The sequence below is a fragment of the Bombus pascuorum genome, chromosome 8, assembly GCF_905332965.1.
Source record: "Bombus pascuorum chromosome 8, iyBomPasc1.1, whole genome shotgun sequence".
In the NCBI taxonomy this organism is placed as follows: domain Eukaryota; kingdom Metazoa; phylum Arthropoda; class Insecta; order Hymenoptera; family Apidae; genus Bombus; species Bombus pascuorum.
The window spans coordinates 5249310-5275785 of record NC_083495.1 but is presented as its reverse complement, the minus strand read 5'-3'; the positions used below and the strand labels follow the sequence as shown (position 1 = coordinate 5275785).

The window sequence follows — 26476 nt, the reverse complement described above, 5'->3', positions numbered from 1 at the left end:
AATCTGAGCGGGAGACTGCCGGGAAATAATTAGCACGGCGAGCGTCGGCCCTTTAAGGTTCTCTTGATCCAGAGGGATCGTCGACGTAATCCCCCAAATATGAATATAATTTGCTGGCTGGCAAAGAGAGGGAGATACCGGTTGGACAGGATACGCGCGGAGGAAGCCGTCAGAGAGGCGACCAGACTCGCGGATCAACCGCCGCCGTAATTATGTTTCGTTCGCTGACAACCTGCCACCGATAATGAATATCAAAATGCTACCCGGCTCGACCCGTATCCTTTCTTTTCCTCGTTTTTTTTATCCGTCGACAACTATTCTCCCGCGCTTCGGAACTCTCGTACATCTTGCGTCGTGGACATCTCGACAGGAACGGGTAAAATATTTTTTCGTGTGACGCGCGGATGCGCGCACAGGCCGCTTCGGGGGATGATCATTTTAACGCGTCACACGTCGACGCGTCAATGCGTTCAGTCGCACCGCGGAATTTTGTTCTCGCGCCCCGGCCCGTCTCGTCGCTACTTTATTGTACTCGCCAACATCGCGGTATTTCTCGTCTTAATTGTGGAAAATGTTGCCGCTCGTCTGTGCCATTGATCGTTAATTATTCGACGTGGTGTAACGCTACCTCCTCGGTCGAGAATGGAAACGCGGCTATTGTCTGTTTCCGTGTATTGTTTGAATTTTTGCTCGTTAACCAGTCGGCACGTGTAGACCGGCCGCGGGATGTAACTGAGTAATTTCCATGTAACTTGCGTAATTCATAGTCTACCGTGTTTGTTACATTGTTCCGAACAAGCGAGAGCGTTAATTGGGACGAATTACGAAGAATTCGAGAAATCTAATCGCCATTTCCAACGTTACAGAAAGATCGAACATCGATGAGCCACGAAGATCTAGGCTCCGGATCTGGTTCCAAAACACGAATTTTGCGAGCCGGATGAGACTCGGTGATCGTCCGCCAACTACTACTGGGTGTAAGACGAAGGACGCATCCGGTATCAGTGTCCTTGACTATTAATGGGCTGGAATAGTTGGAATATTTTTGGCAACAACCGGCGGTGCCGTTCACCGTGTTCCTCAAGCTGTCTGAATAGGCGCTAGGCTACGAGGGAATCTCGACTCGATCGCTCAACCCCTTGACCACATTCTCGATGCACCCCTTGAGAATGCTTCGTCTCTTGCAAAATCAGCGAGCCAAAGAATCGAAATAAAGCGACCCCGTGGCTCGTACATTCTCGTTCCTCGCCTATTCTCCCGCGTATATAAGCGAGTTTAAGCCGTGTTTCGCATATATTACCGTGGGTAATACCCTGGTCGATGCTGCTTCGATTGTCTCCGATTCGCGCCAACTTGAGAAGGGATGGAGTTACTGCTCTTAGACACCGGCGGCTATCGCACGAAATTGCAAAGGGGGCACACGCACGATAGGTGTTCGGTGCGTCGTACCTACCCTCGAACACTGGAAACCTCTATCCTCCGACCAATATCCTCGAAATTCGTACTAGCAGGAATAGGGGAGAGCAAATACGAGCCGATGCGATGTCTCGTGCACGAAGAATCTTCCACCGCGTGGATTCACCTCGAACGATTAATCTCGTCCCAATAATATTTGTCTCCGGCGGCAGGGTGTGGCCGTCGCTCTTTATCGTCCCTCGGTGATTTCGTTTCCCACTACATTTCCGTCCGCGTTCGTTTCCTACATTTTTCCGTCCTGCCCTGTTCCGTCGGTGACGCGAGGCTGCCAAATCGTAGCCACAAAAACCGAAATTGCCTGTTCGATGAGAAGTCAGAAGCAGGCCGATGCTCAAAAACCCATTATCCGAGTATTATCATCTTTAATTTGTTTTCGCGCCGGATTATCTTAGGGGATTAGTCCGTCTCCGATTCCCTTCCTCCTTCTTTTTGCCTCTTGCACGCGGCTCATCTCTCGATCTTTCATCCGTGCCTCCAACCTCTTCGCCCTCCCGCAGTCTCTTCCTCTCCATAGGTTAAGATCCTCCGACAGAAGCTGGCAATTACGGAAACGTCGGAATTGGAAGGAAGAACAGTATCTTCCTGTGGAATCGATGCTCGACTCGCCTCTTAATGGCTCATCGAACAGATTTCGCTTTACCGGGATATCTGACAGCGCGGCTGTTGCAATTATCATGGGCTTTGGATTAATCGGATTCCTGTAGAAACGTCATCTGGGATCAGTTCAACTCTGACAAGTGCCTCTTGTTTCCTATCGTTCGCTGCCCGCTTGTTTACCGTGGAAATAACTGCGAACCCGTAATTTTCCCAGATGAATTCCGTAACCGTGAAAATTCAGAAGCCCGTGCAAATATTAAAATTAAAAACACGAACTTTCGAAACGCGGGATTTAACACGCAACTTAATGACTAGAATGCACACAATAATCGCACGGCACTCGAAACGGGCAAAAAGACGAGCTTTTAATGAAACCGGCGCCCCATTAGCGTATGAAGAGAACAAAAAAAAATGGATTTTTAATTGAAATATCCTTTCTCCCGGCGAAATGGAACGCTAACGCCACCTTCGCCGCCGGCGTAGAAAACCGTATGGGTCCAGCGCGGACGATAACCGTAGGAAACTGCAGTCGCGCAATCGATGTACACACCGGGTGTCCCGATAAAAACTACCTCGCCTATCCACCGACGTTCATAAGCATATGCCTGGTAGGAAAGAAAAAGAAGGAAACGAGAGCTATCGAGTGCGAATAACGGTGTCGATCGGAAATGGCGCTCTAATTCGGGGTTCGATCGCTTTTAGCCGGCCAAATTGGGATGAAAAACTCGTTCTCCATGGAGGGAAAAAGGTCGCGAGTTAAATACACCGGTTCACGGTGCTTTCCAGTCGGCGGAAAAATGCATTTCAATTATCGGCTCATGCGCCCGGCTCGTGCAGCCGCGTACGATGGCAATTTCGGCTTAACCACACCGCTACGCTGGTAAATTCGGCCCGGTCACTCACCCGAAAAGCCAGTCGCGGTACCGTAATTAAATTCCGAACGACTCTCTGGCCGGTCCGTCAAAAACCTTCGAACGGCCATGCGCAAAAAGATTGGAAAGTGCTGAATCCATGCGGCAACGCAGGTTCCATGCAAATAAATAAAACGCGCGCGACCGTCTCATTTTTCAAAGAGCCGCAAAACTGGACCGTTTCTTTCCAGCCTTTGACTCTGGGTCGAATCGCCGTGCAAACGGTGTCACTGGAGCAGAGATCCTGAAAGCTTTCGATCTGTTTAGAGGGATATTACGATACCACGGCCTAACTCGCACAACGAAAGAGAGAGAGCTTCGAACGTCTATGACGATCAACGTTTAAAGTATGCCTCATCAAAAGGAATGCACCTTGAATTCTCATTCAGGATTTTTGCTAAAAAATCTACCCCCCTAACCAATTTTTAATCGCTAGAAAGCTAGCTGAGATCTTGGTTCTGATTGGTATTTCGGGGTGTGTAATTTTTCTCGCTACTTTTGCTCGCTCTCTTCTTCCGCGAGAATTTACCAACACGCGAAGGAACAACCCCGGGAGAACGAGCCTGGTGAGCGAGCGATTACTTCGAAATATTTGGTGAAAAATTCTCGCTTTGGAATTCGATGGAACGAGATTAGCAGGCGTAATTTATCGTCGTTTAATTATCAACAAAAAATCGCCTCGACCCCTCGCAGCCATGGGGGAGAAACGCGGCGGTGTACGTAGCGAGTTTCGAGCACGCAGCGCCCCAAAGCAAAGGAAAGAACGAGAGGAAGAGAGGGTGAGTGACGAAGAAAGGGAATGAGTGGAAGAGGGTGGTGTATCGAGAGGGCGGCGGCGACCGGATTTAATTTTAATCTCTGATGCTTTTAGCGCATGAGACGATTTTTCAAAGTCCCGACCTTCCTTCCCTTAACTCTGCCATGTCGCGGCCTCATAACTCTTGCCCGATGTATTAATGTCGTGTTAGCGAGCAATCTAACAATGCTGAATGACCGCGCGTTTGTAAATGGAGCGGCGCCTGCTCGTTCAAGTGCATGCATGCGTGTACCGTGAGACGGTGACACACTGCGGTGGAAACGGCGTCGACCAGAGTTCCGCTCCCGTCGCGAACCAGGAAGCTGCGAGGACAACACTCGCTGTCATTAATCGACACTTTAACCCTTCGCTACCACCAGCAGCGTTCGCGTTTGGTCGATGCCGATGACAAATACAGGCGAGCACGCTACGGGCATCGATAATGCTGCAACAGGAAGTTGCAACACGAAAATGCAAGATCGAGTTACCACCGTGTTATTAATAATCGCGGACGTTGATAACGTGCTTTAAAAGTAACAGAGGTAGAACAATGTTAAATGAAAGAAATCTTTATCGATTTTTTTTTTCTTCTTCTTTTCGATGTAAGAGAACGATCTTGTAATAAATCCATACCGAGTATTACTCGTTTATGTCACGCTGAAGCTATCGATAGAGCTTCGACAGCCACTCGCAGACCATTTCAGAAAACGATTTCCTGGAACAACGAGGGGACACCGAAGAACGAACGAACAACCATAAAGTTTACAGCGGTTGATTCGTTCCGGAGCGGAAGAATCGATACCAAAAGGAGCCGGGTGTGTCCGAATGGAGACAAAGAACTAATTTTCGGTTTCACCACACAGCGATCCGTTCGTGTTTCACGTAGCGAGATATATTGAGCGTGATCGTTCCGTTTGACCTAGTGGCGGCACTCTGTGCTACGGAAAGGGATCTCGCTTGACGAAGAACGAAGGGAGTTGACGGACGTTCCGGGCAAACGGCGAGTCGAGCACGCACGTGTAGTGCACGCACGCAGCCACGCACGCAGCCACGCACGGACGCACGCACCCCGGTGATCCATAACACTGTCAACTCGAGGCACTGGTCAAATCGCCATCTCAGATAAACAACCACGACTGATCGCGGTCTACGCGTGAAACGTGTTTCGTTCGCCCCCGAAAGCGCGCCTCGATCCTCGTCTCGGATCATTCTGCGTGACGTTGTCGTGAATTCATAGATCGTCCCCGTTTCCTCAGGGTTTCACGACTATAGAATCGGGGTTAAATGTATATGATCGAAACGAATGGTTGACCGGTTTAAAAACATGCAACCTTTTGTTCAGCGAGTAAATACGTATCCTGTCAACCGAGCTATCCGCTCGTAGCTACTTTCAGGCTGATTCTAATATCGAAATGGCCATCGTGCGCGCTGGCAAACACGAACGACACGAGTTGAAGGGGAATTTAAAAACTCATCGGGAGGGAAATGTAACGACACGAGTGATCTGCGGTGCTCTAGATGCGCTTTCGTTCCCTCTGTATGAATTCAGCTATTTAGGTCGTTCTTTTCTGTCAATCCTAATACCCAAATGGCTTCGAGTGACGATACGAAGTATCCGGAGGAATCTGTAAACAACAACGACGACAGTACGAAACGCACGGATGCTGATGGGACACAAGTTGCGTGACACGGAATACTCTGACATCGAGTAATTAACACTTCATCAACAAAAGTTGTTAGGAAAGTTAGGACTATCCCGTGCTCGATGCAGCTATTACTCAACTTTGAGAGCAAGCTGATTGGTCTGCATCGGGGATTGCGAGGTTTTGTAATTATTGGAAGGCAGCGATGTCACGTTCTCGAAAACACGACTTCCATTACGTTCTATCTTCGGTACGCGAAGGAACACGCCTGAACGGCAGAGAAATTATGGCACTGGTCGAGTCACAATCCGCGTACGACCAAAACGAAGCAACTCGATCGAATGCAATCGATAATGACGAACGAGCTACTTGGCAAAGTGTCACGACGAAAAACGAGGCAAGCTGGCAGAAGAAACGGAGCCGGGATTCGTAATTCCGTATCGACGTGAGGATAACTCGTGCAACTCCGGTGGAGCAACCTGGCAGTGTAATTAACGTCGCCGAGGTTGGCCTGAGCGTCGACAACTAGCGAAATCTCATACAGGCGACAGCGATTCAGTGTGGAACGTAGAATATATGAAATGTGTGTGCAGTTTGTATAGTAAGATCGCGAATTCCACGTGCCTCGAGACGCCAGAATGCAAATAAGGCGATGCCTGCATCTACCCCTTCCACTGCCTTCGACGATAATTACCACGCACGTAACTAGATGCAGAATTTTGCGTTCTCGATTGCGCGTGCTAGGCGTCTTCTACCGTACGCTTCGGCGAGTGATATTATCGAAAATTTATATGTATATGGAGGTTAGGTATTACGACCAAAACGAGATCGCGGCTCGGATTCGACGGATTGATCGGTAAGTTTAACGGTAACTGACAGAGTCAGATAGAAGACTAGTTGAACAAGGGCCTACATAATTTACAATTCTAGACGTAAGTAGTTGGAGTTTAATCGAACTGGGAATATTCTACCTGAAGAGAAATTCACCGCAGAGCCGTTGTTCCAAACATCCGCGTCGATCACAGAATTTACGATAGCGATTCCGTTCCCGCGAATCCCTAGAAAAGAGGCTTTCATCTTCGAAGCGTTCTAGCTGGTAAACTGCTGCTCTTTGTATCAGGAGACAATGTCTACGGGAACGGAAGTCAGAGCGGTGTCACGTTCCTGTCCGCGTCGATCGACTTCCGTGCACGAGAACGTCCCTTCTTTTTCACCAGCAACCCTTTCCCATTAGCGGACGCCGTTGACCAGTGATAAGCAACATCGGGTCCGGATATCGTGAGCAACGAGAAACGATATTACGGGCGCACGGTCGGGTCAGTTTCGTTATTTCACGCAACAGTGGAAGGCGTTTCCAACGATTGCGATTCGTTCGACTGTAAGGTCGCTGCCGCCGCCGCCGCCGCCGCCTAAGAGAGGAAGCAGGTAAATCACGCTCGACCTGGAAAACGGAGTAATCGGCCGAGCATAGCCGTCATTCACCAGGACGAATCGTGGCCACGGCATTTTTTCGTCGCTACGCTACGCTGCGCTGTCGTGACGTGCGGCAATATAATTACAATATTGCACGATACCGTGATAACGTCGTGCCACCGCAACGGCTCCAGAACCTACAACGAATTCACCATCACCCTGCCTCTCCTCGTGTGTTCACCTTTAATCCCCGCCTCTGACCCCTCTCTTTTTCCCTCGTAATTAATTGCCCGTTCTCTACCGACGCCACCCACCAACCTGCTAGAACCATTAACTTTATTTACACGCTTCAATCCCCTAGATGTAAACAGGCAGCTTACCGCGTTGCACTTTCCCAAACCGCAACCAGTCTTGACCACGCCAAGTGTCGAGAAAGCTAATCGATTTAATTGCTCGTTGATGGTCGGTTGAATTTCGATGAACCGGTACCAGTGATATCGGGGTGGTTTCAATGGCTAAACCGAAAGGTGGAGAAGAGCTCGCCTCGAGTTACAGGCGAAAATAATCTATTATTTCGCTGGATCCCCGGCATAGTCGGCCGACGATGCCACCCATTAAATTTATTCACTTACTTCACCCTCCAAGTGTAAACAGTTGGCAGACTACCGTGACGCGATCCTTGACGCGCGGATATTCCCTGTAGACTCGTGGGGAACGGGCCCTCGTTATTTTCCGCCCGCAGTTACGTTCACCAGCGGCGCGTTTGCGTGCACCCTTTCCTTCTCGTTTTCTTGCATATTTGCAAATATAATAATTTCTGCGATGCATACCATCGTCGCGGATAGACACGCGATTTTCTTAGTTCCCACTCTTTTGGGAAGAAAGAAAATAATCTGTCCTTGCAATTTTCTTCATCCCTTGTCGTGCACAATAACGTATCCGAAATTTTGTCCGATTCCGAGAACAGCTTTGCCGCGAGTTCCCCTAAGTTTCGAAAAGGGGAAAGAGCAGACTATTGCGACTCGTAACGACGCTCTTAAATATTCCTAACCTTTCGCGCGCCCAATTCTGACCCTCGAAATCTCGAGCAAGCGTTTCAAGGATTTCGCCGGAGGAGGGGCAGGGGGCGGACGGTTCGACGAAGAAGCGAAAGATGCGGCCGGAACTGGGCGGAAAGCCTGTTCGAGGGGTCGGGACTGACATAACACTTATATCTTATTCCGTAGCGGTAGAAAATGGATTTATCCTTGCCCTTCTCGTTCCCACTGAATATGTGCGTAGCTCCGAATCCTCGGGCGTTATTTATTCTCCTTCATCGACATCGAAGCGGGCCAACTCTCGTGCTCCGCCGGATAGCTTTTCCATCGTTTAACGTCCCCGTGACGCGTATCAGATTTCGATGCTCGTGAAAAGATTGCTCGCCGCCGGTTTCACCGTCGCGATATTTCGCGAGATGGATTTTCTAACCATGTAGCGTCTCTAGTTCGTTTGCGATTTCGACTCGAGAAGCTTTCAAAGATTAAACTCCATCATCGTCTTACCCGATCCTCCTTCCGCTACCTTTTCTCTCGAGAAAATTTCAATCTCCAAGCAAACACGTTTCTCGAAGCGAGAACACCTCGATTTCAATCTCCAGACGAAGATTCTTGAAGCACGGAGCAACTTTTCTGGTTGCCTGTGCGAAACGGATGCGGGCACTCGATGATAAAAAAGAGACAGCCGTTCTTGGGTGACTATCAAAATAACGACGAGAGTAACAGCAATAGCGGTGCATAATGGCAACGATAATGGCAGTAACAGCAACGGCATGTACACCGCGCCGCCTCGTGTTGCCGCTACCACGGCAGATTTCTAATTGAAGGATCGTCGGCTCTACCGGCGCTCGAGGGCCGATACCCGGCCATCAGGATACTCGATTCTCGATGCCGATCGGGAAACGTTCGCCGCGCTATCTCCATGGGACACGCGTCCACTTCGATCGCCAGCCTGTGAAAGAATGATCGGCTATCGCGTGCGGTCTACTTAACACTTGCGTAATTCTATCGATTTTCCTGCATCGTGAAAGCCTGGCGGTTAGTTTCTTCGAACGATTTCAACATATTTATCCAACAGTTACCAAGTAATTGTCAAGTAATATTAGCAGCAGTAGTAATAATAGTAGCAGTCTAGTAGTCACCGATAGTTACGGCAGATTTTACCTTCCAAGTTATTGGGAAATTAAGTTGAGAAAAAACTGTTGCAGAACGAAGTCTTAGAGATAATGTACTTTGTAACAATGTCTTGATCTTCTTACACGCGACACTACCTTCACCGTACCTAACGGCCATTAATCATTCTCGTTTCTCTAGCCGTGTATCAGTAACGAACAAACACAGTAAGAGTACGTCTTCTTCTCCGTTTCGTAGATCACCGCGGCTTAGCTTCCAGCCTCTATCCACGAGGAAGAACCCCGTAAACCTCAATGCATCGATCTAATCTTATACGCTCTGGCTTTAAAATTCCATCTAAAGATACGAAGGCGCATCTATTAGACGTTATCCAACTATAACTGCGCCAAGGGTTGCCTGGAGCTACCATTCTACGGAGACTTCCTAAAGGAAAGCTGTGCACGACGATCGCAGACGATCGCATCTGGTTCGAGATAGCCCACCGATAAGCTCGTTCTGCTCGTATAAAATTACGGAGAAAATTTCAAAAAAAGCTGCACTCCGAACGATAGAAGGGAACGAGGTCCTTAAATGGTGCTAGGTGACCCGGCACAGCCGAATTGAGATCGGAGTCGACACTCGACACACGTTTCAGTGTCGTATTCCGTATTCAGTGGGAGAAGCATCGTTCGAAGTTGTTCGCGTATATTGCTGGTCGTATCGTGGACCGACATCTCGATGCGCGAGATACGCAGCCCGAAAGAAGGTTGTCGCGAGACCGACACACGTACGAAATATTCACGCGCTTAATGGACCATGCTCGTGTACGATTCTTAACGTTACGAGCCGCGATCTTCCCTAAATTTTCCTGCAAACGTGACACATCGCATCTCCTCGTAAACCGTATCGGTTTTAGCCTTCGTCTACCGCAAGAAACTCCGCTACCTGTTCAATATATCGTGCTGTATTCGTACCTTTTATCACATTTCTCCGAGCTTTATGCGTCCCTTAAAATGTTTAACGATGATCGAGGACTCGTTACCAGTCTCGCTTAGAAGGGGGAAAACGATGAAAACCACGAGGAAAATTACGAGACCATTTTTCTCCGCGATCAGAAAGGAAAACAAGAATATTTCTGGAGGCGGCATCGATTCGATCTGGCGGAGACGAGGGACCGCGAACAAGACCGGAATGACAAATTATGTCCCGGTGACCCTAGTTTACCGTAGTCATAGTAGTCGGATTAGACCACGTAATCGGCAAACGATCCATCAGGACGCCGATCCGTCCCCAAATTCGATCTTAATACATCTGGTCATCGGGCAATCGCTTTCTCTCTATCTTCGTTCGATCTTGTGACACCATGGCGGGAGAGATCTCCGCGTAACCGATCCTACCTGACTGGCGTACTAATGCCGCACCCAGCGACGAAGATTGACGGACAAACCTCGGGAAAAAGACGCCTTTCCCCTTCTCGTTTTAACCGTTAACGAGACTCCGCGTGAAACATTATCGTTCCGCCGGTAAAACGTATTTTTTCTCGTCCTCTTTTCTTTTTTCGTGACTTTTCAATTGGTATCGAAGCGTTTAACGAAAGGCGAACGGGAGAGGATACTTTTGCTTGGAGTTTAAAGAATCGAACAGACGCTACACACTGTAAAAGTGTTTTAGCCGGACGACTTCATCATCCGCCTCCTTTTTCTTCTTCTTCTTCTTATTCTTCCTCTTCGGTAGATTCTTTTTAGAGCAACATCCGCGTGGCGTTGATCGAGTGGCCAGGATGATGAATCGACCATCGTGTTACGTAAAAAGTTACGCTGCACGAATTCTATGAGATCCACCCTCCTATGCAACCGACTGGATTGACAAATCCTACTCGCCGGCTTTCACCTTGACACCGAGTACGATCCATCGTTCCAATGGAATTTCAATCATCCTTGATTATCTCCTATTTCACTCGGCTCGCTCTTAATTTTCGATAATTAGCTCGGCTTTCAGATTTTTATCGTCTAATTTCATGACAGACGGAACTCCGATTAAGATCACAGCGTGATGATAAACCCTGCCGGATGACTCTTTAAACGACTCGACAAGCATTTACAATTGATAGACATTTTTCTGTCCTGATGAACGAGACAAGATTCGTGCGATAAAAATTCCTGTTAAACGAGCCAATTACAAGAGACAAACGCATCGACAGCTGCAATCGCGAATGAACCTAATCAGGCTTGAACAAGAGACGCGCACTCGCTGAAAGAAAAGTGGATTTCGCCGGCACAAATAGCGTAGTTCAAACGCGGGAAATTCAAAGGTCCGCGTGCAGGGGATCATAATTAAACGACAGAGAGCGGACCGGCGCTAATTAAAAACATAAATCTTCATCCAGCTAGGTACCCGCAGACTTGGTGTTATTAAATTCAAGGGTATTAATTACCTCTGCGACGCGAGACTTAGGAAATGACATTTGAATCGCAAAGAGTTCCACGGGCAAAGAACAAAGCACGGTAAAGCAATATTCGTGCAGAGGGGGCAGGGCTTCCTCGGTGTCCGACACAAAGCCAGCGTTAATTAACAATTAAAGTTATTACATCCGTTTGGTTACGGACGAACGACTTTTCTACCTACGCGCTGAATCACAAACGCGTGTGTTACTGTGTCTAGTAAGTAGCTGTTTCGAACGTGTATACGTGCGTGCGTGCGCGTGTGTGTGTGTGTACACAATATATATATACACCAATTGCGCGTACATGTGTACGACGATGGGCATTCGATACGGCGGGAATTTTCAAAGGAACCAGTACCCGTGAAATTTTAATATCCTTTGAACATTATTCCCGTTGAAGTTCGCCTTTTTTCGCGTTCCATGGAGCTTCGAGACGGAAGCGAAATACTAATATCGTGAGTCGTCTTCCACGCGTGTAGATCTCAAAATTTCACCGAGCTTATGAGAACCCTTTAGAGAAAGACTGGCGAGTGGTATCCGCGAAACGAATAACAAATTCGAGGGCGGTCAGCGTCGGTCTCGATCGCATCATCACGCGAAACACGCGTGCACGTTTCGCGCAAGAAAAGCTTGCCTAGCACGTTCGAGAAGTCGGCACGCGCATACATTTGCATTTTACGGCGCGTCTAATTGAGCTGTTCGTTACATCGTCGTGGCGATTCCCGGCGCGTCAATTCCTCGCGTATACGCGTCGTCTCATCGTCATCCGTTACTTACGCGATCATTCGTTTTTTCGAATCGTCCGTGATACCGTATTAAACGCGAGAAAAGGCGAATAAATCGATCGAGTTCCGCTGATTCGTAAGAAAAATCTCTGCTGCTGTCGAAGGAACTCGTTTGAGAATTGTCTCCGTGAGTGAAGCAGTTTTTGGCGCGCGTATTTACGACGTACGAAGTAACGAGTGCGGCTGAAATATGACGAAACTGGTCTAGTTGGCGTTATTATCTACGAAATCGTGACACTTTGCCCCGGAAGGGAGAAGGTGAAACAAGCTACGACTATATCACGGCACGAATGTTCTCGCCGCACTGATTTATCAACGCGACCAACCTTTTTCTTAGGCGTAGTCGAGGATCTATAATTGAATCTAGAAAACGATCGGACGAAAGGTCTCGACGAAGATATTTTCATGTTTCGAAACGAATATTACATACGCGTACACGTAGCTGGTGTGCCACACAGCGTGAGAAATTTTTACTGGCCAGCGAAGAAAACCAACATTTGCCTGAAAATTTAGCGTAGCTCTCTAGGGACGATGACTTCGATTCAATCCACGTTCTCCGTTTACCATTTTCTTGTTAGTTTCGCCGCGATCTACAAAGCATATTGCGTTTCACGTTATTAGTTCCATTGTGGGACGTATTTTCATAAAGTCCCCTGCGCTCGGCGCATATTCATAAACAAAGCCAGCGCTTCATCTCTTTTTCGCCAGCCGGAACATACTCGTAATTAAATATCAGTGTGGCGGCACCATTGTCTCGGTGCCGGTTCCGGAAAATACATTTTCAAACTCTTCTCTGGCCAAGCAGGGTCGCCTTTGTCATAATCAAACAGAGGGAATGGCCATGAGAAAATCGCGAGGCGCAAGTCCCGCGAAAAATTCTTGGCGCACGTGATTCGAGCGACTAAATGGTCGACCGTCGTTTAAATTCTGTCCGTTCCTCCGGCATGATCGCTTTGGTAAGCTTTGGTAAGCTTCGTAATCGTAAAATATTTGTATAGTAACGTCGGATTCGCGACGAAAGGACTAGAAAATACGGGATACGAGACTCGCTCCGCGATTATTCACGGTGGCGCCATTCCTTTTTCCTTTCCCGTTCAACGATAGAAAATTTCTCTTTTAACAAGAAACGAGTTAATCGATCGAATAAACGAGTCGCGAAAAACTGGAAAGTCATTTACATGGAGGCCCGTGAGAGGTCGCCAGGTTAAATTAACATCGCGAATACAACGGCTGAAAATAATTGATAATTACAGCGCGCGTCGATGCGAGCCTCGTGTACGTTCAATTTACATGTATGCAAATTCCCCGGCACAATTCACCGCGTCATTGTCCCGATCGAGACGCACGATCGCGGTGACGTCCGCTTCTTTTCACCCGTCTCCCGTGCAATTTGCCTCGATACGACCGACGTACGAAGGCCGAACAATCAACGCCGTAAACCTTCAAGACCTTTATTTAAAAAAACAATTTAACTTGGTCCGTGCGGAAAAACCGAAGAACCCTTCACGTTGAATAGACCCGGCGAAATTGCGCCCTCGTCAGGATCGTTTTTCCCCTCGAACCTTTCGGAAATCTGGACGTTCAAAGAAAATTTCAATCTCTCTTTCGGCCTGGTTCCCGGACTGCATCGTTTGGCCAACGTCCGGTGATATATGAAGCAGTCACGAAACCCACGTATACCGGGGGTTACGAACCTCCAAATTGATTCGAATCGTTTCTGGGCTATAATGCTGGATAACTAATGACTCTCGCGCCAACCCTGCTATCGCGACAGGTACGAGAACGCTCGGTCACGTACGATGCACTGCTTCTCCATACGCCAGTCGTTTAACTTGCGTTTTAATCGTAATTTCTGATTCCGTTCGAAAATTGAGATAGCCGCGTGATGTGCTTCGTTAATTATTACCTATCAGCCGTTACAGTTTTACATGGCCGACTATCGAGACAGTTTTTTCAACGTAGAAATTACGCACGACAGGTGTCGCGGTAATAGACTTCAATTTCACTCGAGTTTATCGTGCTATCACCGCTTATCGAACTAAATGAATACAAAATGAGAGCGTAGGAATAACAACAAGCACGTTCTGCAACTTTCTGCTACACGATAAAAGTATCACGGCTGAAAGACAGATTTTGTGAAAGATCATTAGCGTCGTAAAGAGATCATTGTAATACGGGAATATTAAACGACAGACGGTAACGCGTTCGTTGCACCGTGTTAGAATTACGAGGGAGAAGCAACGTAAACGGTGGCTGGTTCCAGGAGCAGATACGATGGACCGTATTGCCGTTATTATTCCATAAATAATAAACGGAGTAGAAGCCACTTAGCGTGGCGGTAATTTAGGCCAAGTTCACCAAGTACCCGATCTGGTCGTTCCTTTTTCGTAATTACACCAACGTGCGATTTCAATATCCGCATCGCGCCGACTTAACCAGCTAATCATAGGTGTTCGCGTTGCACGTCGCCGTTCGTTAATTGGCGTCACGAACAGCGGAGAGAATGATGAACGGGAACGTCGCGAGAACCGAGTAAAAAACTGAGGATGAAAGGGGAGAGGAAGAACGAGCGAGAACTAACGAAACGGGAACGTTGTTGTGGCGAACGACGAAGAGACGAGCAGTGTGCTTCCATCAGGATCAAATTGAAAAGTAATATCGATACCGAAGCGTGACATAATTGCTCGCTCGCATTGGCTCGCGTAGCTGCAACTACGTCCGGCAAGATAATTACAAACTTCGCCCCTCTACCTGGTTTCTTTCTGAATCTCTTTCTCTTCTCCATACCCTGTCGATTGGCTCCGTTTTGCAGCTCGATGTACACGCGCTCATCCACAGCTATCGGCTTTTAATAATCGCTCGTGAAACTCGTTAAGATTCCGACGGTTAATCGACGTAATACGCGCATTTCTCTTCTAATTGGCGAAATCGAGGTCTCAATCGGGACCGGGCGAAACCGGCCGCTTCGTTTCACCGATCAGCAACCAACGGGACCCGAAAATTAAGCGGGAACGTGAACGCGGGAACAAATTGTACACCAACAACACGGGGCTAGCTTATCAACGCGTGTCTACCAGAAGACGAACATCTCGTTGGCCGAGTGGCTCGAGCCGCGATTTCGAGCCAAGAATTCCACCCAACGTCCCGCGATCGTTAACGAAGCGTGGACACGAGATGAAACGGTCGTTTTAAATAGAAGATTAATTCCTGGGAACCTTTTAGCGTGATTTCGGTGATTCTTTATAGCCGCCCGACCCATGTAGGTATTACAGTGACATACGGACGTCGCTTAACTTAATAGTCGATGCGTTAACACTGGCTGGCGTTATAAAAGAAAAGATGGACAGGCCTACGTACGTGTCGCCCACGCGACGACACTGGGCGCCTAGCGTGCCTGCATTCACCTATACAAGAACACGCTTGACTCGTGAAGAAAAAAGAAAAATATGAACCCCCTTCGACGAAGATAATCAGAGGTATCGCGGAGCGGATGTATTCTGCAGGAATTATTATACTAAACGAGGTGCCACGACCGGGTGCCAAGACACCGAGTATTATCCCATTAGAATAAATGCAAAGTAGAGTTCTACCTTCTCCCATCTCGATGTACCTCTCATCTCTTTCCATCTCTTTTCTCGACCTCCTCGTCATCCCGACCGATTCTCTTCTTCCACGGCATTCGTCTCTCTTTTTCTCTCCGTTTCTCTCTATACACCGTTCTCGTCTCGTGAATGTACTCGCTTCCTCTCTGTCTGTTTGGTACAGGCTCGCGTCTGGTCTGGTGCAAGGGTGGAAAATAGGAGGCAGCCGGAGCGGTAGGGCGCATTTACATGATATGAATATAATGGAGAGGGACGGGTCGCTGGCAAACCCGGACTACGAGAGCGCTACCTGTTGAACGAAGAGTTCAAACCCACGGTGACCTACCGGATATATTCGGCCGGTGTGGACCGGCGCCCCAGCCTTCGAGGTCATTTCTGCATCTTCCATCCACCTCTTTTCGAGTTCACCGACACTTGTTAACTCGAGATACCGCTTCTCAAAGCGCAAGAAAATTGATCTCTTGATTTTCGTGAGATTATTCTCTCTATTCACAAGAAAGAAAAATTTTTTTTAATCGGAATAAATGGCGATCGAGTATCAACCGCGTCGATACGATGCCTCCAAAATAGTCGAACAACAACGGGAGCAATCCCCGTGAGAAGAAACAGTCCTTTCGGCGAAGAACAGAGAGTCAAGAGAATTACGCGAGAAAACTGAAGAGGAAATGTCACCTGTCCAATTAAGGACCACTCTCCTATCGACGATAAGATCTGGTGACGCGCGCACGAGACTAGACTCCGTTCTACGAAACACAGACAAACGTCGTCGCAGGCATAAATACGAGTACGTATGTATAGAAGAGAGCGTGTGTCATTCAACCAAGAGAACTCCGGATGTTTCCCTTCGTTTCGTCGATTCTCTTTCAACGCGTCCCTTCTCATCGAACAGTCACCGTTCTCTGCTATATTATGCGCTCATCGAGCGCAGCGGAGTTAAACCGTGAGTACACATCGATGCATTTCAATATCAACTTCGTCCGATCGTTTCCTTTCAAGTTAATTCACATTCTTGCTCCCCCTCTACGCTCTTTCTCTGCCGATATTTCGACGAAAACATGCGACACAGTGTCGCGAAGGAGGTTATTCCTCGAAGCTCGACATTGCAATTTCCAGAGAGGCGGCAAGCGATCGTCTCGTAAAAATCGTTCCGAGGCAACCGGAGCACGTTTCGAGAGGCGAAACGTTGCTGAAATAAAGGACAGGGAAATAAAGAGAAGCCCCCGGCGGCCGGAGGAAGAGTCGAACATCGAGTCAAGAAACGGAGGGGAGAAGCGTGAAGGCAATATAAAGGGCCAATAAAATCACGACGGTTAACAATACGGGCGGACTTGGCCCACCGCCTTCTTCGCCTCGCGTCCTCTCTGTTTCACACCTTCCCTCACTCCGTGCTTTACCCCCCATGGACAAGGGAACGCGACCTGCACCCACCCTTGGTCAATTTTATCTGTCGCGTCAGCTTCGCTAGAATCTCTTCTAGAACCGCTCCGGTGAACTTGTGAAATTCCAAGTTCACTTCAGTCCCCGGGCAAACCCATCGGGAAATTGACGCGTGGAGATAACACGAGGAAGAAGAAGAAGTCTGGAAGAAAAAAAAGCTCGTTGCCTCCCGTAATACAAGTGGCTATACTCGTTCCTTTCGATCCCCGAACGCGAGACGACGAAGCCGCGCCGAATATTCATGAAGTTCGAAAGTAACGGGACGATACTCGTATTCCGGCGACTTCGAGAGGTGGCTGTATTCGCAACGACCAAATACTTTGCCACAGACTACCGGTATACATGGCGACCGATCATGGACGAGAACGAGGGAATATCGAGGGAAAAGGAAGGCGAATCTCGTTCGAAACGAGACGAGTTTCGCGTTCGGGGCTCAAAATAAATTCGCAAAGTCGTTTCGCTGGCGATTGTCTCCGGTATGGTTGGTTCGAGAACGGTAGACAGAATGACTCTCGCGCGTTCACCGTTCAAACCAGTAGTCGTACAAAGAAACAGCAGATACGTCGTATCGTATGGCTGGCCGAAGCGCGATTAATTTCAATTCTCGTCGCACTCGACCACTTCCTACGAGACGGTAAACACCGATTCCAACGAAACCCGGTACGAACGACGAAGGATAGCCAACAATGAAAGAAAGAGGAAGGACGCGAGGCGCCACTCTCTCGTGAGACGAGTCCATCGGAATCGTTCTCGCAGCCGGGTCACGATCACGTTCGAGGACCACTGTGTTGCCGATGCCACGATCCATTAACGATATACGATTGCCTGTTCGGCCGTTTAAAGTCCGATCGAGCGAGAATCGCGACGGCGTTTATCGTCACCGATCGCCAGCACTAGCTCGAGAAAAGCGCATTCCAGAAAACTTTTATCGCAACAGGCGCTGGTCGTTCGCGATTACTTCTGCTCCCGGATCTGGAATATTCTTCGAAATCGCGAAGCCTTACCTTTCGTTAACGCGCGACGCACGCCGCGGGACATTCCAGAGCGTAATTTTTCTTTCCACAAAGTCCCGCACGCCTTTTCCTGGGATCGTGTATTAATGGCAGCGATTGAGAAAGCCTCGATTTCGCGATAGATCGTTATTAACCGCGCCGCTGGTAATTACCTTCAGCTAATAACTCGACATAGCGCTCGCGGACAACTGCGATCGTGCACCGTGTCGGCGCGGTCAGTTTGCACTGCGTACGCGCTCTCGATACTCGCGAACATGGATACAAAATACACGGAGAATGCCATTCGACTTCGCAGCATCCAGCCAGAGGTAAGGTTTATTACAAACAGGTAGGTCGCGGCTGGGGTTAAAGGGAAAACACGAATATCCCCGAGAAGAGGTTTATCCCGCCGCGTAAACCACATGCGATTTATGCTCGACCAAACGCTCTCACGCGAGCCCCCAGCTGCACGCTTTTCGTTCCAAGATCGTTTGTCGAAGACGCGTGCCCCAGAGATCAAAGGTCCAGACGTCTCGAGAAAATCTGCAGCAACCCTCTTCGCAACTCGCAACCGCTACCTTTGAGATGCTGTACCCTGTGAATCCGCGATTGTTCGCGAGAACGCAACTCCTTCTTGCTTTCAGGCCCTCGCGTCACGCACACGAGAACAAAACACAATCGAGCCCTTGGGTGTTTAATTGGTTCCAGTTCGCTTTGTTTTCAGAACTCGATGGTCTGTTTCCGTGCCAACGTGTTAAGAACGGCGCTCGCGAAAATAAAAAGAACTGCTAGACTCTAATTAGTGACAAAAAACGAAACAAATAAAAAACAATACGCGTTAGGTTAGAAAGCTACGATTTCGGAATACAAGAGGGGCGAATGGACGAATAGCTTACAGAAATATTCCGTGTCACACGACGATACGTTTCGTCAAGGGTGAACGATAAGTTCTGTTTGCCAACCGAACGAACGTCCAGCCGAAGGAGGCGTCGCGTAAACAAACGGTAGTCAGACGGTGGACAATTACAGATAGCCAGAAGGAACAATGACCAGAGAAGAATGAACGGCAGAGTCGTAAATCTTTAGCGGAAACAGGTGGACGCGCGTGATCGCGAGTAGTATAGTTGATTGAGTAACTGACCTTGCGAAGAAAGCTGCGGCTGCGCTGGCCTGCGCCGGCGTTCCTGGTACCCCGCTCACGTTGTACGAGTACTTGGTCTCCTGGTACACTTGATACGCGCTTTGCGGCTTCGAGTGCGACGATCGGTGATAATAGTGATCGGCGTACACGCTCTTCTCCGCTGGACGTTCACCGGCGACCTTGGACAGGCCGTAACTCTGCATCGCGGACGAGGAGGACGTTTTCGAGTGACACTTCTCGTGACCGTTCTTCTCCGGCCCGTGCAAATGCGATTTCTCGTGGGCAGAAACAACCGTCGGCTTATCGATAGTCCCGTACGATTTAAAATCGTAACCCTTTAACTCGCCGTAGTACTTAATGTTCTCGACCTTGAACCCGTGACCGACATCGTGACTCTTAGACTTGCCAGTCTCGTGCTTCCCGTAACCGAGTTCTTGGGCCGATTTCATTCTATCCCCGCACTTTCCGATGCCCTCGATACCGTGAAGAATTGCCTTCGTCGACGGTTTCTCGATCTTCAACATCGATCTATCGCACAAACGTCCTTGCACCGCCTCACTAGCCTTCAGCAAAGAATCCACGGCACCCTTGTATCGGTCGCACGTCGACGAATCGCACGGCACACCGGAACCACCGTGGCAAACATTACCAGAAACGGTACCACAACCACCACCGCTTCCCACACCGATTCCGCAAGACCGATTTTGATGGTGGTGGAACGATTTGGACGAGTCCGCGTGACACCTCGACGACGATATCACTTCGCAGTCCTCGGTACCATCCTCGTACGTCTCCTCTTTGCTCGAGTTATTATTGTTATTGTTGTTCGGGCAACGCGTGTCGCACGACTTGTACGGGAGTCGCGACCGCGATGAAGGACCGCGTGTTGCTTCTCGCGCGGTTGGCGTGATACTGGCCAGATTAGAGGGCGTCTCGGCGCCATGAGTGCCGCCGGTTCCCCTGCTGGAGTTACCACCACCGCCGCTGCCGCCACCGCCAACGCCACCACCGGTACCGGTACCTACACTCCCTCCTCCTATTCCTCCTCCTCCTCCTCCTCCTACTCCTCCACCTTGTCGTTTGCTCCTGTCCTCCTGTCCAATTGACAACATTACGCGTTACCGCTAATTGTTCTGAATTCGTGAAAACTTAATTCCCGCAGGAAACTGGAAATGTAGGAATCCGGGGAACAGGAAGATGATTCTTGGCAACATAAGAGGAACGCAATTAAACATACGAGAGTCGGACTCACCTGCACGCGTTTGTAATCGTCCTGGCGTCTAGCCACTTCCGAGTACTTTGGAGGCGGTTCGGACCTCGGTGGCGTCTCCTGATACTTGGGCGGCCTGTCGAATTGTCTGTACTTGGGTGGATCGATGTAAGGATTGTTCTGATGCCTGTAATAATTTGGTAGTTGACATTCCGTTAGGTCAGACTGCGATCTATTCAGCTGATAGTTCGGCGGCGCGTTCGTCTTCTGTTCCTGATGGCCCTGCTTCGCGTGCTTCGGAGGGACCGTTTTTTCCTGGACGGTGTGCGACTTGTCCCGTTTGTCGCTTCTGTCCTTGCAGCTCTCGAACTTGCCGTCTTTCGCCTTTTCTTGCGTCGCGGGCCCATCGATCTCGTAGAAGGTCAGTTCTTTTTTGCCCTGGCCCTTCTCCACCGCGGAACGATGAGCCTTCGAATGATGTTGAACGTTCTCCGCTCTGACGGGCGGATCGATCTGATAGAAAGTTAATTCTCGCGAGTCTTGCGACTTGGATCGTGTCTCGTGGGTCGAATGATGCTGTCTCTCGGGCTGCGAGTGACTCCGCAAGTACCTCTGATCGATTTTCCCGACACCGTCTTGATGCCTCGACGATAATCTCGCGAACCTCTCGTTCAGCCCCAGTCTGACCGAGTTGCGACCGTACTCCAGATACTCGTCGCCGTACTTGAACACTTGCCGCGGCTTATATTTCTCCTCGAACTGCGAGTAGTTGTAAGTGTTGAAGCCCACCTGATTAAAATTTCTGCTGAGATTGGACGAATCGTAATCGGTCGACGTGACAGCTTCCATGTTTATCTGAAACAGAAGAGCCGAGAAATGAACGTTACTCTGACTCTAAATGAACGTAGAGTTCGACGAAAGTGGAATCGCGACGCGGAAGGCCGAAAACGGGAGGAAGATCCAGAAGCGCTTGGAGTCGAGAGGAGAAAACGATTCAAGGGCGCTCGACGAAGCAAAGGAATAAGAAGAAGGACTCGGGGCAGGCCGGAGACCATAAATCGGGGAACGTCTTACTCCTAAATGCCCGGGGTATTTACCGTGAAACAAAAAACCACGGCGCGATAAATAAAATCTGACACCGAGGGGGCGTGTCTTCGCGTCTCTGTCTACCTCTGTTTCGCGGATAAAGCGCCGCTGCTTCTTCTTCCTCTTCTACTTCTTTCTGCGGTTCTTTCGCTCGGCCCCGAGAAAAGCGGTCCGAGCGAACCCCTGGTCCGAAACGTCTGAAGAGGGTTGCAGGAAGCCGGTCTCCTTCGCTCGGCTCCGAATTCCACGTCGAAAATCGAGTCGCGCTCGAGGAACCGGTTCGCACCTCTGGACCCGAAGGCCAATCGATTGCGCGTGTATGTGTGCACGTTGCGAGAGAGCTGCTTTCACGATACAACCGTGATCACGCGGGTTTCTCTCATCTTTTTCACTTTTTTTCTCTTCGCTGCTCGAGCCCTTATCCAGAGTACGCTGCGAGGCAGTGGCACCGGCAGATGCGAGATCGCGATTAGACGATTCGACGAACTCGTAGCAATCCGCTTTCGACGAGATTGCGCCCTGCCAGCTTCCCTTCTCCACAGGGGACAATTGCGCTCGTCGCTCTAATATCGCGAATTAAAATTCGAATTAACGTCCGAATGACTAGAGACCAAATCGAGAACAAGAGGGAAGAAAAGTGGAAGACATTAAGGGAAATATGCCTAGCCGTCGATTATTCCTCCGGTAATCGGTGCTTTCGAGCTGCCTCGATGGCTAATCTTTTGACCTGAAATCAAATTTCGCTGATCGAGCTCGGTCGAGAGAGCAACGTTTGACAAGTAATCGTTGCCGGGTCACCGGGTATATCGGAGTTCATAACTTCTTCTAGAACATCGAGAGTGCCCCCTCAGGGGCCTCGGTTATATATTACCAGCTGTAATGAAGACTCCAACGGCAGCGAGCTACCGAGCCACAGCCTTGTTTATCACCTTACCTCAAATATACAATTAACATGTTGAAAAGGCGCCCGAAGCACTCGAAATCGCAATCTTCCTTTGCTCCGCACCGACGAAAGAAAGGGTTGCGAAGCCTGCATTCAGTCTTGTTACCTCGTACACGGCTCGTTAAAGCGTGTCTGGATCTTTAGCCCACAATCCCTTCCCTCATCCTCAAACTATCTCTCCGAAAGGGACTTTCAGAATTACTGGTCACGACCAACCAAATCACCGCAGATTTTCCAAGATTCGTTCACGGTCGCCGAGCTTATCAATCAAAGAGATCGATCGCTTTTCGAAACTTGTATCAAACTGGCCTGAATACTAGGGGAGGGGGGAGGGGCACGATCGACTTTTCCCGACTGAACACAGCTGCCATTATTAAATATAATTAAAGAGAAAGGTTGTCCAGAGCGGAGGGAGTCTAGAAGCTGCGTCATTCACCGGCGATTTTCTTCCAATTATATTCAAAGAGACCCGGATAATTCGCTCTCGACACCAGAAAATTAATCTTCGATCTTAATCGAAATACACGCTAAGCGGAGAACGCAGACTCGACGCGCGAGGTGAAAACGGCGCAGTGGAGAAAGAACAGGCCGGAAATCTCGGTTGCAAGTAAGAATAACGCGGTCGATCATTTCGCGCGGGCTTCGATACTTCAGTCGACTCGCTACGAAGACAACGTGTCCCCGAATGCACGATACGCGCAATATTGATAGTCCGTCGCGGCAGAATTCTCATTTATCTTCATCCTTCAATTTCCCGTGTACACGTGCTCGATCGTCCGCGCCCGCTCAGCTCGCCAGAAATAAAAGAAGGCTACCGTGTTTTCTAAAGTACACGCGCCGAGAGCGATAGTCCTCCGAACGTATTCCAAGCGTCGCCATCCGATCCGGCTACGCGACGGATATTGCATCGAATCGGCTAGAAAGTCTTTTCAGCCTTTCCAACTACCCGGAGGATAGATAGACCCGGCGCGCGTCTCGCCGATGTATCTTCTGCATTTCCCGTCGCCGATTATTTATCTCGTCTCCCTAGCAATCTTTCGAAAATTAATGGATCCGCCAAACTTCGCGAGTTTATACCATCTTTAACGCTGCATCTTTAATAACCCAACAATGTAAGCTTCTTTGCGCGCGGATCACGGTTCGATATTATTAACGAGGAGGCCGATAATTACGTATCATCCTTCTTTGGCTATCAATCATGTTACGATTATAAAGCGATTCACGAGAGCAACGTTAAGATGAAACTCGAGCACCTTTCGTGGAATCTTCCAGCGTATAACGACACTGATACTGGTGAAACGCGAGGAGACTTTCTTCGTGCCTCGTAACTATCTACTGCGTGCATAAATATTAATAGAATTTTTGAAAGTTCCATTCCGGAAGACGATAATAACGTTGTTTGCGTTGGCAATAATAAGTTTCGTTACAGAACGACGGAGTTGGACGCGGGCCCGTGCCGTGTCTGCGAACGGGGCCCCGTAATTACGGTTACCGGTGAAATTATTCAGGCAGTCGCGCTATATACACGGGGTGTCCGCGGAGGAAACGACCACCTTCGCGCAGACGGTCGACCGATTAGTATTATTAGTGGCGCTAGGCGAAATCGGTAAGCGTCCCCTGCTGTTTCGCCCCTTTCCTTTTTTTCTCTTCGTCGAGTCGCGTCGGTACATTCCACGTGCTGCACCGGAATTTATCTCTCGACATCGGAAACGCCGTGCCCATGGAGAAAAAACTCGGTTGATCACAGTGTTCAACGCCACGGTTGATAATCGTCCCCCCGACAAAAGAGAAATCGTGTCCCCGATCGTAATAACGAGTCAACCGTGAGCATAATTAATCTCAAGCAGAACGAGAGACGGTTTCCAAGAAATTCTCTTGGAGGACACGAAAAAGCGAGAGTCTTGCGACGCAAGAAAGGCTAACGAAGTCGATGCTTGAACGTTCTCAAGAATACCAACGAACCTTCTTACTGTGACCTCGCGAGGCTAATTAGTCGTTTAACCGACGATGGTTGTCGAAAATAGCGGTGGTTTCGAGTCGACGGACTGGCCTGCGTTGGTTCCACCCTCGTAGCCGAGTCGAAACGCCGCAAACTGCAGCGAAAAGGAGCAACGAGACGTGGAGGGGGATGCCGGTCCTGAGGTACGAGCGGCATTTCTCTTGGCAATTTGCGAATTATTAATTTAACCGTCCCCCTTTAACGCTGCGAAGCCCGCGGCTAATATTTTCCCCGGAACCACCAACAGTGGCAAGGGGGGATGGATGTAGGAGCTTGTCGGAGAAGAGAGACGGAATTTACGAAGAGAGGGATGAAACGAGAAAGACGGGACGAAAAGGAGGTTGAGAGAACTAGGAGAAGCGGTGGAAGGAGTTGGCACGATGTAGATGGTCGTATGGTCTCGCCATGGTACCCTTGGTTAACGTGCAAACGTGCCCGAAACAAAGTTCCACGTCCAAACACGAAATAAAAGCAGGTAACAAACTCGATTGTGGTTATCGAGCTCGCAAACCGCTGCCACCGCGCGATAAATATTACGAAGAAGAAAACGACTTGGCCGTTTTATTAGCTGCTAGTACGCGCAGCTCTGTTATTCTTCTTCAAGTGACAAAGGACACCAGGAAAACGAAAGATCACGTTTAAAATTATATTCTTGTAATACACGGTTCTACGGTTCTACATTCAGTAGGAAAATCAATCGAATCTCCGAAACCATTTCACGACGAAACGGTTATATCCCCGATTGTTCGTAAACCTAATTTATCGTCCGCTTATTGTTTCGCGTAGCTAATCGATTTCGCGAGCGAGCGACCACCGACCGAGAGATCGTCGAGCGCGATTCGTAGCTAACCGCCAGCTAAAAACAACAAAACGGCTCCACTCACACGGAATCATAACTGGATTTCCCCCTGGCGGATGGGTTAACGGGGCTGGTATATATCCGATTTTCACAGCGGACTGACCTGTCTCAATGCCATCATCCCCTCCCTCGCAGTGTGCAGCGATCAAATTAGAGACGGCCGGTTGGTCGAACGAACGAGGATGTCTTCCTTCATTCTGTGGCGTGTTTTGTTTCGGAATAAAGTGAATTGTTACGGTGAAGGGGTTAATATTCCGAGCTAAACTATGCCGTCAAGGCCTATACAGACTGGGACGTGATCATTGGCAACGCTGCATCCCAACTGTCGTTAAGTTATCTCGGCAATTTGTTAAAGTTGCCAAGATCGCAGATTCCATTATTAAGATCGATCGTTTCTCCCATCGTCTTCTCTTTCTCTTCGATTCTTGCAATTATTACATACGTGACAGCGAGATCAGCAGCTACAACAGGTGAATCCATGTTTCAAGTAAAACTGACGTAGACGCAAACCTCGGTACCTTTGACGTTGATCGACTGAAATCGGCCGATTTCTAAGCGTGCAATGATCAGATCTGTACAGACAACCGACCGTCGGCATACAATGTTGCCGGCGATAGTATGCCAGTGTGTACAGGCCTTTAGATCACCGCTGTTATTTTCGTATCACGAGCGTTTCATTGTTTCTGCGATAATTTACGAGCTGTCTGTTTTTCAATAACGGAGTTTTTATAAGAGAAACAGATCGGCGTGAATTATTAACTCCTCACGACTCGCCTGTTCGTAGCCACGAAAACTATTGTGTAAACTTCCGCTCGATCCTCCACAAGGATAATTTTTTCATTCCATGGAATAGGTGGAAATAGAAGAGGGTCGGAAGGAACGGGATAAGGGACGCGTCTCTTTTAATATCGGCGGCGCTAAGGGCTTTTGAAAAGCGTGCGTAGAACCGCTAGATTCCGCTGATTGACTAACTGACACGAGGGCGTTAAAGGAGCC

At 48.9% G+C, this 26476-nt stretch overlaps 1 protein-coding gene across 4 annotated transcripts in view; it reads right to left on the bottom strand.

Moving 5' to 3' along the window:
- LOC132910091 (uncharacterized) overlaps positions 1-26476 on the bottom strand; it is a 258457-nt gene that overhangs the window by 147019 nt on the left and 84962 nt on the right. For all 4 annotated transcript variants that reach the window (XR_009658683.1, XM_060965536.1, XM_060965537.1 and 1 more), the window contains exons 4-5: positions 20636-21448; positions 19384-20477 (exon numbers count right to left, since the gene is read on the bottom strand). Coding sequence is in view for 3 of the 4 variants with exons in the window: in XM_060965536.1 (XP_060821519.1) it covers positions 19384-20477; positions 20636-21448 (1907 nt within the window). In the remaining variant the exon portion in view is untranslated. The remainder of the gene's footprint in view (positions 1-19383; positions 20478-20635; positions 21449-26476) is intronic.